Consider the following 15,670-nt stretch of genomic DNA (forward strand, 5'->3'; position numbering starts at 1 on the left):
TTAGCCACATGTAACTTAATGCCGGGCCATGTCTTCTTGATTTGCAGCAGTGCCATTAAACGCACTGTGCCGCCATGCCAACTTTTGAGAAGGCATTTTGTTTCTGTCAGCCTTTTGGATTAGGTTGCCGATTCTGGGCCCATTCAAACGTATATAATATTGACTGCTTGAGATTTGCTTTGTTTAAATCTACAGTTTGAAGTCCAAAGCCAGAGGCAGTGGAGAGGTGAACCCATACCAACACAATGGGCCCGTCTTTCTGCATATGGACAACTAATGAGCACCAGGTGTGTGTGTGCATGCCCATACCTCAGCTATATGCATTAGTACAAGCTCAGCTCTTCCTCTACCTCCCTCTAGGGGTTTCTGAGTGCAAATGATCAACTTGTTGCATCGTTAAGAATAGCTTTTCATCATAAGAAAAGAAAGATGCTCATACTCCATGTGCTTTGGACTGTCGTTATGGTACAGCCTGATGTGCAGCAGTTTCTAAAGTGCTTCAGGTTTCAGTTTCAGGCTGCTTTCCCTGATCACCAGATTCCAGCAGGATTTTGTGAGTTTCCTTTGCATTCCATCGAGGTGAGCAGCCTGGAAATTTAACTGCCTGCAGAGTTTGCTTTTTTTCCCCCTGTTGTAGTAATTGTGGGAAGTGATTATTGTACATACACTCTCTCTCTCTCTCCTACTCACTCACACACACACACACACACACACACACACACACACACTGCCCCACACTGAAGTATACCACCACGTCAGGGGAAAACAGCAACCAGATGTGCCATTACTAGAGCAAACCTTACGTACCAAGAGGTAAGACAGAAAGACATTGTTAAGCAAAGAGTGAGAGCATTTGTAATACAATGCGATGTGATGCGAAAGCAAGAAAAAGATGTCAAAATCTTTCTACAGCACCATCTTCAATTCTGAAGAGACACTATTTCGGTTGTTTATCCCAATAACCTGGCTGCCCACCAAACGTGGCAACATCAGATAAACGGTACTTAAAGCTCTCATCTCGGATTGATCTGAGAAATCAAGCTCCACTCCTGCTTTTCTGTCCATCCTTCCACTGTGGGAAGACAACTGAACACTGTCAGTCCGAAAGGATGCGCCAAGCAACTGTTACTGAGGAAATAGACAGAAAAAAAAGAGGAAGACGTCAAACAAAGAAGCCAGTGGTGTTTCCAGAGCAATGAACTGACCACCCCAGAGTCCAGACCTCAGCATCACTGAACATGTTCAGGACTGCCTCAGTCATGAGAAGACCATAAAATCTTTCTATGCTGTCTATCTTCAAGACATATGCTTTCATAATTGTTTGGTCCCTTGGTCCTCACTAACTGAACCTACTACAAGGTTCTGGGAAAGAGCCAAGAAACAGACTTTATATATGTATCTATATGTAATCATTGCAGATAAACAGTATTCATTTACACTTACAGCATTTGTCTGACACTCTTATCCACTCTTACCTTACAATTTGATCATTTTACACGGGTAGGCGAAGGAAGTGTTAGGAGTCTTGCCCAAGGACTGATATTGTGTAGGATGCTGGCCTAAGTGGGGGACTGAACCCAGTCTACAGTGTAGAAGGCAGAGTTGAGAGTTGATATCCACTACACTATACCAACCACAGCATTCATGCAATTTAACAAATCAGTTGGAGCTCCCAATTCTCATGTGTCCACAAATCTGTTTAACTTTATCAATATATACTATGTTTTCTTTTTAATGGGAAAAAAGTAGTTTGTGTTAACACCGTGGTAATGTTTTCCTCGTAAAGCCTTAGAAAGTAAACAGAAATTTTACTGCTTTACTAAAATGTTAAAAAATACTTTATTTTGTAAAAGATATTTGTTTAAACATTCTGCTCTAAAATACTTGGTCCAACAATAGTATAATAATCATGAAAATACATATTCATAGACCAATCTTCAAAAATGACTGCTGTGGTAATGACAGTGCAGTAACTGCGTTTTTGCCAGTAACATTAAAATAAATACCAATAAAGCTACAGCTTTAAAACCGAACAAGAATGTTTAGGTTTATTAACGTTATTGATATCTTGGTAAGATGAATGCAGTGAGAAGAAAACAGGTTTGGTTCCCGACTTCTCACTGCACTCCAGTCATTGTTTTAATTCCATCAACAGCACCTGATAGAAGTATATAGGATCGAGTCTACCACCACGGATATAAATGGTTAAACTTACACGTGCATACAAAATCCTAATTTGTTGTTTATGTGCCTTTATTTTAATCGAACAAATAATTACTTACTGCTTAGATATATTGCCTTACATATATTTTTCTCACATGTCCAACACATATTGCTGTTGTTGGAAGAAAACCTCTTCATCCATCCACCTCCAAATTGATAAATTTACAGGAGAAAGAAAAAACCTACTTTACTTTTAATGTAAGTCAATGGAACCGGACTAGAGTGATATACAAGTCTGTTAATGTATTAAAATTTAAGGCCAAAAACTCCATTTAACTCCAAACTTAACCTCAGTAACCAAAAAGAAAAGGCTTTCCCCTTTCAGTTAAAAACTAAATAAAAAAATAAACATCAAACTTGGTAAAAAGCAAGTTTACAAAGCCAAGATTGCTGTGTCGGCTCAGATATCGTATCTCGGCCTTTGCGTTCCTGCAAAACAAGAACATTTCTGTCCTGAAAGTCCACAAAATCCCTCTCGTACACTCCTATATTCCTTCTTTTATCCAGTGACAATGGTTGTGCAGCTGGCTCTTCGAACGTTCCCTTTGCTGTAGAATACTAAGCAGAGTATTGAGTTGGCCTAAAAAGCTATTTCCTGAAGCAATCCCGGTGCACTTATTACCAATGGAAAACTAGCAGGGCTAAATAAGTTCCAGTACCTTGAAATGTCAAACGCCTCCAGGTACCCCACGGTACTTTATATTGTCTCGAAAACAATCCCCATAAAAATAATGGCTGCATACAGTACAGCACTTGAGCGCCTGCCATCCCACTGTGTAAATCTTAAGAGCAGTTGTGACAGCCAGAACAGCGCACAGTAAGGAGAGACTTTCATGCCTCGAGGGCTCGGAGAGATCAAACGCAAAAAAAAAAGAGAAAGACAAACTGTGGAGGTTGGTCTAATATGTCATATCTGCCATGTTACACAAGCCATTTAGAGCGATGGTACAATTACATTTAGCATGTCTCTCCACGCGGTGGTTTGATTCATTTAGGCTGAACATGCCTTACAGGGACAGGTTGGATTGGGTTGCTGAGGTGACTCATTTTGGCTTGAAGTTCGTTTCTTACATCCTTCCATATCTCCAGCCTAATTTCACCAACCCAAGGGTCTTTTTTTTTCTCCAACTTGGCCTAAACGAATTACACTTTGCCGATTTTTCAGCTGTTGTAATTAGATGCACGAACCAGTTTGGAGAAGAGAGAGAGAAAAAAAAAGGACTCATGTTGATTTGATTAGACAACAGTGTCTCCAGCGTCTTGGAAACACAACATTAAAAGCATAGAAGCTTGTCCAAAATGTCTTAGATTCGTTTTAATAAGTCATACACCATGCTGTCAATGTGTAACCAGTTTCAAACTATTCAGTGATACGGTATTTATGACCGTGGGGGATAAAACGCATACTGCCCAAGCAGAGCCACAGGTGCAGCTGACACACAGTGAATCACGGTACAGCACATAAAAATTAACATTCACAGCTAGGCCTGTGATTGATTTTCTGCAAATATGGAGACATTTATGGACATAAACACAACACAGAGGGGCTATTATTTCATACCCCAAAGCGCTAGTTAATCTGAAAGTACTGCGGCATCAGCAGAGGGTAAATTACAAATGGCTACAGTCGTTCAGAATAAGCATAACTACGCATATTTTTGCTCTTGCACACGGCCAACTTGCTGTGTTTCCAGGGCAGCTTCGTACCGAAGCCATTCGAAAATAGACCGCTTGTTCTATAGTCACTGGTGATATTTTAAGATGGTTGTTATGATATGTCATGGCGGAGGTCCCAGAGAGGACATGGAGGGGTATTTGTAAGCTGGGGCCAGTTTAAATACGGGCGATTCCCACGGAGACTCTCTGCGGTAAAGCGCACTATTGGACGAGGACAGCATGGGCTCCTTCAGACTACTGGAGAATTCTCTACTGCAGGCAGGAACAGAGGACACATGCCTGAATGTTGCTTTAGGTACACAAATCTCAGCAGTTACGTTCTTATGATATGACAAGTGGGCAAAAAAATACCTGACAGTGGCACTTCGCACTGAGTGGCTGCCCATAGAGCTCTGGCTTGCTGCTCTGTGAGGAACTGTACCTAATAACAGAGAACATGTGCTGTACACTGGCATACGTATCTACTGGAGTGAGGGAGAGCGGAGCACAATGTTGTTTTTTATGCTAAATATAAGTATTTAAGCAAGATTAATACATATTCTATTCAAAACGAGCAACACATCTTCAACAAATGGAAAAGTAAACTTGGTTTTGAGCTCCTACCATTTGTGAACAACTCAAAGAAACGTAATGCCTGATAAATTCATGCCAGCACATTTAATTCAATACAGTTTTTCTATGCTGTTTGGTCCATCCATAAAAATATTATATATTATTATAATAAAATAGGATTAGTGAAATAGCAAATACCAGCATGATACAATGTATCTGCATGACATTTATTAGTATGTTTATTTATATGACGGATTAGTTTTTAAAAAAATGAGCTGTCTTGAATTTATATGGGAGGAATGTGGGTTAGCTTAGTTATTATACTGATGTAAAACCACCCCTATCGTGTGAGGGCTGTGCTTTGGCCTGGCCAACTCTTACTAGGTGTTGTTTATATGCTTCGAAATGGTGCTACATTTCAGTCACTCAACAAGGGGGTGAGACAAAAACATATGCATAAATTCTTCACATCAGTCTTCATGGTGAATCACAAGAAATGTCTGCTAAATTGCTGTGAAAATTCACCACTGATGTCACTAAAAGAATGTGAAAGGAAATCCATGTATCTATTAGGGCTGAATGATTTGGTGGAAAATATCTAATTTTTTCCAACTTACATCGCGATTATTTTTTATAAATTGAGGCCTGAGGCCAAGAAAACCAGGAGATCCGCTTTTTTTTGGCTCGACCCCTGATTGGCCAAACTGCCAGTAAGTCCTGGTTGTGATGTTTGGTTGCCTCTGATTGGTTGATCTCATCTACAGGCATTTCACAAGTGTTATTAGGTTCAATTCCCACTCTGAAAATTTACAGCGTTTTCACAATGCACACACCTAAAAAGATGGTTCTTCAAGGGTTCTGTTGTAAAGACAGTGGTACTACATAGAAACATGAACAATCCGAGATCCATTTGCATGCTTCAAGGGTTCTATGCATGGTGAAATCAGGCTTCAAATTGATGGAGATGTTTGTAGGCTTCTATATAGCACCAAAAAGGTTCTTCTATTACAAGCTTTGAGACCATAACAGTAGCAGAACCCATTTTGGTGCTATATAGAACCATATACAACACATTTTCCATCAGTCTGAAGAACAATTTCACCATGAAAAGAACACTTTAACCATGCAATTGGTTCTTAGAGTGTTCATGGTTCTATATACAATGACAGACTTAAGTAAAAACCAAGCTTTTCAGAACCTTGAGGAAAGATGATTTAAGAGTGTAGGCCACAAAAAAATGCAGCTTTTGTGATTTGAAAATTGCACTCTATTAAATTGAGGTTTAAAAGCCATTAATCTTTCAGCCCTAATATCTATGCATAAGACAGAAATGAAATACTTGACCTCTGTACACTAACCTATCCGGCCGTCTTGCGGAGGGCTGATGACACAAAGTCTTGACACGCTTCCAGAAATTTCAGGCTGTAAGAGACAGAAAGAATTTCCATACATTGGATATTAATGTCTTACTTAATTGTGGCAACACATGAGACCTACTAATGATAACCCACTAAGAAGTAGTCTGACTAATAATGTACAAATACTCTGGAAATGTAGACAAACAATGACGACATGGTTCATTCACACTAAAATAAATGCTTTCAACTTAATCAGATTAAAATCGAAGCATAAACTCACTTTATGGGAAAACCCCCTGCTGTCAACTTCCATGTTTTCAATCCTGATAAAGTATAAACACATAGCTGTCTCAGGTGACTGGGAGTGATTGCACAGCACAAACAGTTCAGGCCACTTCATGTTCACTTCTTGTGTTTTTCCTTGCTGTTCACAACCGATATCAAAAATGATTCGGCAGTGCCCCCTAGCTGGTTCACTGTTCTATCAAAATTAAAATCGAAACATTTTTGGGATCCTTCATCAAATCACAGTCTGTGCAAGTTACTCTTTGTCATTATCACGTGACATGACAGTAGATGGTGTGTCAAAACAGCCAAGTCAGACAACTAAAAGCCATCCAGACCATTATACCATCATCCCTGCTACGCTGTAGGCTCTGTGGTGGGCGCCGACTCCATAGGAGCTAAGCTTATCCAAACAACTATAGACTAATCACGGACTATGATGAATGGAGGCAGGATACGCAGAGTTTACATGGACAGGATCACCTTTCTGCCTCGCAGCACAGAACTGTTGTGATAGCAGCTCTGGAGCAGAAGGCTTTGCAGCGAGACAGAGGAAAGCACTGGAGACAACCCCCATTCTCTATGCTAATGCTAAAGCAAACACTGTGCCACGGTCCCCACATGTCAACCATTTACGGTCATTTAGCCCAAGCAGACTGGGGCTAGGGGAATGTAGAGGGGGACGACTGCTGACCATTTGGGAAACACATTACAACACATAACATATAATGACACTGATTCTATTGTAAAGGCAAGAACAAATATTCTTAGAATGATAAATAATCCTGTTTGTTTCTCATTTTAAGCAGGGAGGTTGTCTATTATAATACAACCCCAATTCCAATGAAGTTGGGACGTTGTGTAAAACATTAATAAAAACAGAATACGATGATTTGCAAATCCTTTTCAACCGATATTCAACTGAATACACTATAAAGACAAGATATTTAATGTTCAAACGGATAAACTTTGTTTTTTGCAAATATTCACTCATTTTGAATTTGATGCAACACGTTCCAGAAAAGTTGGGACAGGGGTGTGTTTCCCACTGTGTTACATCATCTTTCCTTCTAACAACACTCAATAAGCGTTTGGGAACTGAGGACACTGATTGTTGAAGCTTTGTAGGTGGAATTCTTTCCCATTCTTGCTTGATGTACAGCTTCAGTTGATCAGCAGTCCGGGGGTCTCCGCTGTCGTATTTTGTGCTCCATAATGCGCCACACATTTTCAGTGCTAGACGGTCTGGACTGCAGGCAGGCCAGTCTAGTACCCGCACTCTTTTACTACAAAGCCACAAAGCCACGTGCAGAATGTGGCTTGGCGTTGTCTTGCTGAAAAAAGCAGGACGTCCCTGATAAAGACGTTGCTTGGATGGCAGGAGATGTTGCTCCAAAACCTGGATGTACCTTTCAGCATTAATGGTGCCTTCACAGATGTGCAGGTTACCCCTGCCATGGGCACTAACACCCCCCACACCATCAGAGATGCTGGCTTTTGAACTTTGCGCTGATAACAATCCAGACGGTCCTTTTCCTCTTTGGCCCGGAAGACACGACGTCCATGATTTCCAAAAACAGTTTGAAATGTGGACGCGTCAGACCACAGGACCTATACTTCAATTGAATAATGGTTGAAAAGGATTTGCAAATCATCGTATTCTGTTTTTATTAATGCTTTACACAACATCCCAACTTCATTGGAATTGGGGTTGTAGTTGCCCTCTGTGTTTATGAAGATAACATCACAGAAAAAAAACACAGTAAAAAATAAATAAATAAAAATAAAAAATAAATTATACATGATAAAAATACAAAGTAAAAGTCTTCATGCACAAAAAAGTATGACTAAAGGTGCAAATCATGGTACTCACAGGCTTGTGGTGGATAAATGGTGGGACAGAGAAACCGGAGAGGAATACGGGATTTTCACCCCTGAGGACACTTGTGTAAATGGAGGGGAAAAGATCAATTAATGAAAAAGAAATGATCTATTAGTCAAGACTTCATTTACCAAATAACTATACAAAAGTTTTGGGGTTTTTTTTTTGTTGTTGTCAAATGGCTATAATGTCATCAATGACTCAGCAGCTCCCTCTTCTGTTATGCATATGTTACTCCTACTCTGTTCGTGGAGGAGAATATTGCTGACTCTTGCAAGCCTTTACTTTCTTTTACTCCGTATTTTCAGTCTGACATTCTACAAGTAACAAAGCGTTTCTCTTGACACTTTTTAGCAAGACCTGTCAGACCTGACAAGCTACAGGGAGCCCTTCACTCTCCAACTCCACCATAACTCATCACGGTCATCATCAGATGACCGTTTTTGGTTTCTGATCCAGTACTACTGAAATGTTTTATGAAAGACCCCAGTGTGTTTATGCGCTACATGGGGGTATTCTAGTATTCAGGCAATTTTGTTTTTGACATGCCTCCAGTGAATATAGCCAATTTCAATTCACACAAACGGTGTATTTTGACTTTCTATTCATGAATATGAACATAATTATTAGCACACATATGTTTAAGGAAAAAAAAATGAAGACACTCGAAACAGTAAATGTGTTTAGATGAACTTAATAATCAGATAAGTGCATAACATCAGATTTTGTCAGCAATCCAATCAATGTGTTTACATGCAGTTGAGTAATCAGATAATGGGGAAAGTCCAGGTCGACATGAGTCAGACAGTAATTGGATTCCTGCTTTGCAACCAGCCAATAAACTCGCAGAAGACGTAACGTAATCGTAACAAATTGTGCCACTTTGCCTGAAAATACGAACACACGTCATCTAGAAAACGAAGAATATTTAAACCCTATATGCCGTATTTGGTTTCAGTGCCGCTCCAAAAGTATCTTGCTGTGTCTCGTGGTGATGCTGCTCGCTTATTTCTGGTACCGCTGTCATTCTCACACATGCACAGACTATGAAATTTAGAGAATACATGCACTGAGAAATCTGGTTAGTGAACTATAATTCAGCCTCTTTATCAGATTTCTAGATCGGTGTATGCTGTTTACATGACCGTCTGTTTAATCGGATAACTGCAGAAATTTGATTATGATCGGTTTGTTGAGTGCATGTAAACGCATTTAATGAGCAGTCACTCAAGAAGAGTCGGGCTGACGACCTGAAACGACCTGAAAGCAGCACAAAGGTTACACAGAAAACAATAAGCAAAGGACGACACTACAGTTATCTCTGTTCCTACACCCTACAAAAAAAAAAAGAGATGCATATCTAAAATTTGCACACAAGCGTCCAGACAAATCAGAACCGTTTTGGAACAATGTACTCCGACAAATCAAAAACAGAACTCTGGCAATAATTCTGCTCTGTCTAGTGTAAGAAGAGTTGTGTGTGTGATCCCGAGAACAAAATAACAATAGTGAAATATGACGGTGGGAGCATCATGATGTGGGGCTTCTTCTCTGGAAACAGTACTGGGGAATTTTCTTTTTGAAATTTATGGAGAACTTGGAAATTGCAAGCCCATCAGAGGAACTCTCGCAATCTTGGGGAATTGAAGACCGTTTCCGAGTGGAATGGGCCAAAATTGAGCCACAAGTGCTGCAAAAAATGAAGAACTTTCTTACCGTAAATGTTTTTAAGCTGTAACTGCCCACCATGATTTTGTAGTACTAATGTATAAACGTTATTAATGTGCAAAGGTTCTTTAGGGGTTCTGGGCTAAACGCATTGGTTCAATTTACAGCCATGAGTCCTATACTCTTAAAAAGACCGTTCTTCAAGAGTAAAGACAATAGTCCTATTGTTACAAGCTCGAAATTGTAACAGTATCAGAATCCTTTTCGGTGCTATACAGAACCATATACAACACATTATCTACCAATCTGAAGAACTATTTCACCATGCAAAGAATTCAAGCATGCAAATGGTTCTTTGGGTGTTTATGGTTCTATATAGAACCACTGTCTTTACTAAACCCCTGAAGAACCATCGCTTTTAAGAGTATATGTAGAGCCATTTGTGTGTTTAAATGGTTCTTTGCATAGTGAAATGGTTGGTGGAGAAAACAGAAATAAAATTTGTAAATAGAAATAAAATGCTATTTGCATTCTGTTATTCTTACAATGTCAAACTTGTGACAATACAAGATCTCTTTTTGGTGCCATTTTTAAAAGGTTCCATATAGAACCCCACTCATCCAGCACACACTTTTTGTCCCGCTCCCCTCAGGCAGGAGGTTGCGGAGCATTAAGAGTTAAACAACCAGACTGAGAAACAGCTTCTTCCCCGAAGCCGTAAGACTCTTAAACTCCAATTAGACGTCACTGCAACGGCACTTCATGTCCACTTATTTATCTCTGCTGCTGTACTGAACCAGTGCCTCCACTATATCACCCCTCCACTATATCACTCCTACACAGGTCACTCTATACGTGTCACTTTATACATTACCAGTATTAAGATGTACACCTTCTACCTCGTACTCATGCTGCTGTTATTTGCACCTTCTGTTTATTGTATATATTACTTTTGGGAGTTAACTGGGACCTTGAGTACACTATTTTGTTCCACCTCATGAGCCATGTCTTATCTTACCTTATCTTATAGAACCATATACATGCTGCACTTTACCTGGTTTGAAATTAGCCGATGCACGGACATCCCTGTTAGACAGTGAAGCCAATCTGGAGCTGGGGAAGAAGCATAAATGCAAATTACAAAAGCACATGCTGTAAGGAGGTTTGCACTTATTTACACTTACGGTATTTGGCTGACGCTCTTATTCAGAGCGACTTACAATTTGATCGTTTTACACAGGTAGGCAAAGGTGGTGTTAGGAGTCTTGCCCAAGGACCCTTATTGGTATAGTGTAGGGTGCTTAACCAGGTGGGGATTGAACCCCAGTCTACAGCATAGAAGGCAGAGGTGTTACCCACCACACTAACCAACCACCGGTTTGTTTTCTCTGAGCGCCTTTCTGTAAAATTATGAAACTCAGTGATCACTTTATTCCTGTATGAATGAACTGCATATCAAAACCTCTGGTAAACTAGTATAACCTCAAATAAACCATTTATTTTTCGCCACGCTAGTACTTGTATCTAAGTTCTGTAACTCTCATTATGTTGAAAACATGAGGACGACATACCTTTGATGCTGAAGAGTTACTTCCAACTTTGATATGTAGGCACTCTGCTCTGTTATTTTTCTACACAAAACCAACAGGCAGAACATTTAGGTAGGAAACAGTTCATTCCAAAGTCATGAAACGTCTTGTGAAAATCTTACTTCGACATTTGTTGCATCTCATCTTGCATTTTGATTACAGTCTCCTTGATTTTTTCACTCTATGAAAAGGAAAGGAAACGTTATACTGTTATACTGACATCCTTCTAATTTATAACAGTACAACAGAGCCAGTGAAATATGAAAAAAGGAAAACATACATATTACAATGATTTGGCTCATGAAAGTAACTCTTGCCTTTTGTTGATAGTGGGTGAGTAACCTTCTCTGGTGTCTTGCCTGGAACTGCAAGACCTGAACAGGTGGAACAATGTGTTTTATTTAAAACACGATCTGCTATTGGGTCAGACTGTATTACAATGGAAAGTCTTCAGGTTAAACCGGCATAGCTTAACCACTATACATGTCACCTTGCTTATCTCTGAGAGGTACTTGGCTGCAATGATGTTGATGTCCGAGAAGAGTGCCTTGACCTCTGAGCTGCTCTGAAATGAGACATGCACATTATGCACAAATCAGGCATCACATTATAAACCTCTTTGTTTCTACGCTCGCTGTCCATCTTATCAGCTCCACTTACTGTATAGCTGCACTCTGTAGTTCTACAGTTACAGACTGTAGTCCATCTGTTTCTCTGATACTCTGTTACCCTGTTCTTCAGTGGTCAGGACCACCATGGACCCTCACAGAGCAGGTACTATTTGGGTGGTGGATCATTCTCAGCACTGCAGTAACACTGACATGGTGGTGGTGTGTTATTGTGTGTTGTGCTAGTCTGAGTGGATCAGACACAGCAGTGCTACTGGAGTTTTTAAACACTGCGTCCACTCACTGTCCACTCTAGTAGACACTCCTACCTTGTCGGTCCACCTTGTAGATGTAAAGTCAGAGACGACAGCTCATCTGCTGCTGCACAGTTTGTGTTGGTCGTCCTCTAGTCCTTCATCAGTGGTCACAGGACGCTGCTGGCTGAATATTTTTGGCTGGTGGACTATTCTCAGTCCTGCAGTGACACTGATGTGTTTAAAATCTCCAGCAGCACTGCTGTGTCTGATCCACTCAGACCAGCGCAACACACACTAACACACCACCACCACATCAGTGTTATTGCATTGCTGATAATGATCCACCACCCAAATAGTACCTGTTCTGTGAGGGTCCACAGGGGTCCTGACCACTGAAGAACAGGGTAACAGAGTATTAGAGAAACAGATGGACTACAGTCTGTAACTGTAGAACTACAAAGTGCAGCTATACAGTAAGAGGAGCTGACAAAATGGACAGTGAGTGTAGAAACGAGGTCATAATGTTATGCCTGATCGGTGTATATAAAGCTTTTCATCATATGTCGTAGCCATAAGTGTGATAAATCAACAAGAATGAAAATGCCTGATGCCTCTTACTTTGTCTGAGAGTGGAGACAGTTGACATTTTGCTTTGCAGATCAGACACTCGCCTTCTTTTCCTAAAAATAATGCCCGATTTTCAGTCAAAGCACAGCAACCAAATAACATCAGGAGGCCATTTAGTGACACTCTATAAAACTACATAACAGCCACTAGATGGCGGAATATTCTAACATTTGACGAGCTCCCGTTCCATAAAAAGGAAGAGAGATTTTTCCAGGAATGTAGGCTCTAATCTTGTAAAGCAAATATGCAGCTAAAGTCATGTGGAAAGTAAACACACAAACTTATTTGACAGAACTCAGATTTATGCCCAAACCCAAGAACATCTTATCACTTCGATTATCTGATGTGAACGGAGATAAATTTGGGACAAGAGGTTTTAACTGAAATGGACACTAAATCTGATGGTCAACTCTCAGAAAAACATCTTTCAGGGACTGGTTTAGAGTAAAATGTGTGCAACCACAATGAATATCTGAGAAGAGCCAATGATACACTGCATACAGTCCAGGGCAAAAGTCTTGGGTACACACTTCAAGGGTTCTTTAGGGGTTCTGGATTAAAGGCACTGGTTTCATTCAGAACAATGAGTCCTACACTCCTATAATGGTTCAATAAGGCTACAAGCTTGAAACAGTAGCAGAATCCTTTTCGGTGCTATACAGAACCATATACAACACATTATCTACCAATCTGAGGAACGCCATGCAAGAACACCATTTCACCATGCAAATGGTTCTTTGAGTGTTCATGGCTCTATATAGAACCACTGTCCTTACTAAAGAACCCCCGACAAACTGTTTTAAGAGTGCATGTAGAGCCATTTGCATGGTGAAATGGCTCTTTAGACTGACGGAAAATGCGCTGTATATTGTTTTACACAGAACCTCTTGAAAACAGAACTAAAAAGGGTTCTGTTATTGTTCCAATGTTAAGCTTTTTGGTGTTACACAGAACTATTTTTTTAAAAGGTCCAGTATACAACACATTCTCCATCAATCTGAAGAACCATATCACCATGCAAGAGCCATTTAAGCATGAAATAGCTCTATATAGAACCAGCGCCTTTACTAAAGAACCTTTGAAGATTTACATGAAGCCATAAAAACGCTTTAAAACTACTGATCAGACTAGTTATTATATTTTTTACATGTAAACATTAGAATAACAAACATAAAACAGTCAAATGTAACAAGAACGTCTCAGAAAATGATTATTTTGGTCTTATCTCAAGTATAGTATAGTATAATATAGTATAGGTTTGGTTCTCTGACAGGTTCGGTTCTCCGTGACTCCATTTGATGGATTTGCTCAACTCCACCAGCAACACACTTCATTTAGTTCAATGAAGAATTGGGCGTGTTTTGTAAACGACACATCATCGCTCACTGGCCAAACGACACATCATCATGTGGCCAGCTTTACATTTCTTTTTAAGATGTATTAGCCCGTGGACAGGTGTCCAGTCTTATCTGCAAAGGGCCACTTTACTTGATTGAAGACTGACACCAACTTATTAAACATGTAGAAGGAGATGTGCTCTCCTGCTTGTTTGGACTGAAAACCTGCAGACACGCCTGGCCTAAAACAGTTGCACGGCGCTGAACATGCCCAGTTGACCTCTGGAAAAAGGGAAAGCAAGACATACCAACAATAAAATACCTTTTTGGAAGCAGACGTTGCAGATGATATGACCACAGTTGGTCACGGCCAGTTGGCGGTCAGGTCCTGGAGACTTAAAGCACGAGTTACAGCACATCCAATGGGACATGATCTGTGTGGTTTAAGACGTTTTACCAGAGTAAGAAGTCAGTCTGAAGACTAGCTAACTAACTAGACAATAAACACGGCCTGTAGATTAAATCTTAAAAGTGTAGTTACATAAAGCACACACACACACACACACACACGAGTTCTCCCTTAGGGTTGGGGGGGGGGTGCTGGAGCCTGTCCCAACGGTCTACATAAAGCACAGTATGATTATATTTTATTAGAAAACAGATAAATACAAAATAAGTACATATTCTACGTTATCTAACCTAGTTAGCCCAAAAGCCTCGACTCACCCACGTCGTCCCAGAAGCAGCAAGTAAGCTGGAAAACAAGCTAACGCTAGTTAGCCTCCTCCGGGCTGTTAGCTTAGCCAGCCGGCTAGCTCGTTGTTTGTGAAGACGAGGGAATTCGCTCTGAGAATGGCTGAATAAAATATTTTAAACAACTCTCATTAACAGCGTAAATATGCTAGCCGTCTGTCCTGCAGATATGGGCAGTTGTTTGCAAGCTACTTTGATTTATCTTTTGGTTACTTCTCAGGATTATGCTAGCCGTCGTTAGTTACCGCGAGGGGGCGCTGCTTCGATTCTCTTCGTAGCGACGTTGGCTGCTATTTAGCGAAGCGCGGGACCGCAGACTGTCCAGAACCAAACGTCCAGCAGGAGATGAAGAGAAATTCCACGATTTTTCCTCAATTACTGGAAAACTCAGTCCTTGAGATGTAAACAAAGTCATTCAGAGCGCTTTGGCGTGAAAGGGCTCACCGTAAAGAAACCTACGCTCACATTTCTCTACAGTGGCAGTGATAGGAACCAGGGGTCACCTTGACTAAAACACAAATATAGACATTTTTATCCATTTATTACCCAAAGCCAACCTACATGTCCCTGCTGAGTGTTTATATGTAATGCTATCCATGGCAAAATACTAATACACTGTAAATATTTCTTCTTTGGGGTCACAATAAGGCCATAACGCCCTGCTTGCACCCCTCCGGCATCAATGGATTAACATAAATGGATTTAAATACATTTTAAACCACAACTGTATCACAAAACAGTGTGTCAGACATCAGGCAGGGTATTTATTAGCAATTCATAAAGTGATAACTTTCTCTGAGGGAGCTTTTAGGGGTGGACGTCTGGTTCCTGTCACCACCACTGTGAACAATAAT

At 40.4% G+C, this 15,670-nt stretch overlaps 1 protein-coding gene across 1 annotated transcript; it reads right to left on the minus strand.

Annotated features, from left to right (window-relative positions):
* Positions 1-3,798: 3,798 nt before the first annotated feature.
* Positions 3,799-14,908, minus strand: LOC108438392 (probable E3 SUMO-protein ligase RNF212). The gene is made up of 13 exons (XM_017716185.2): positions 14,790-14,908; positions 14,386-14,497; positions 12,718-12,779; positions 11,725-11,799; positions 11,552-11,608; positions 11,357-11,415; positions 11,217-11,276; positions 10,700-10,758; positions 7,969-8,038; positions 6,091-6,133; positions 5,811-5,874; positions 4,252-4,321; positions 3,799-4,152 (listed from the first exon to the last, which is right to left on the minus strand). Exons 2-13 carry the CDS (start codon positions 14,492-14,494, stop codon positions 4,002-4,004), a joined length of 879 nt encoding a protein of 292 aa, XP_017571674.1. The 5' UTR covers positions 14,495-14,497; positions 14,790-14,908; the 3' UTR covers positions 3,799-4,001.
* Positions 14,909-15,670: the final 762 nt, after the last annotated feature.

The sequence above is a fragment of the Pygocentrus nattereri genome, chromosome 8 (assembly GCF_015220715.1).
Source record: "Pygocentrus nattereri isolate fPygNat1 chromosome 8, fPygNat1.pri, whole genome shotgun sequence".
NCBI classification, from domain to species: domain Eukaryota; kingdom Metazoa; phylum Chordata; class Actinopteri; order Characiformes; family Serrasalmidae; genus Pygocentrus; species Pygocentrus nattereri.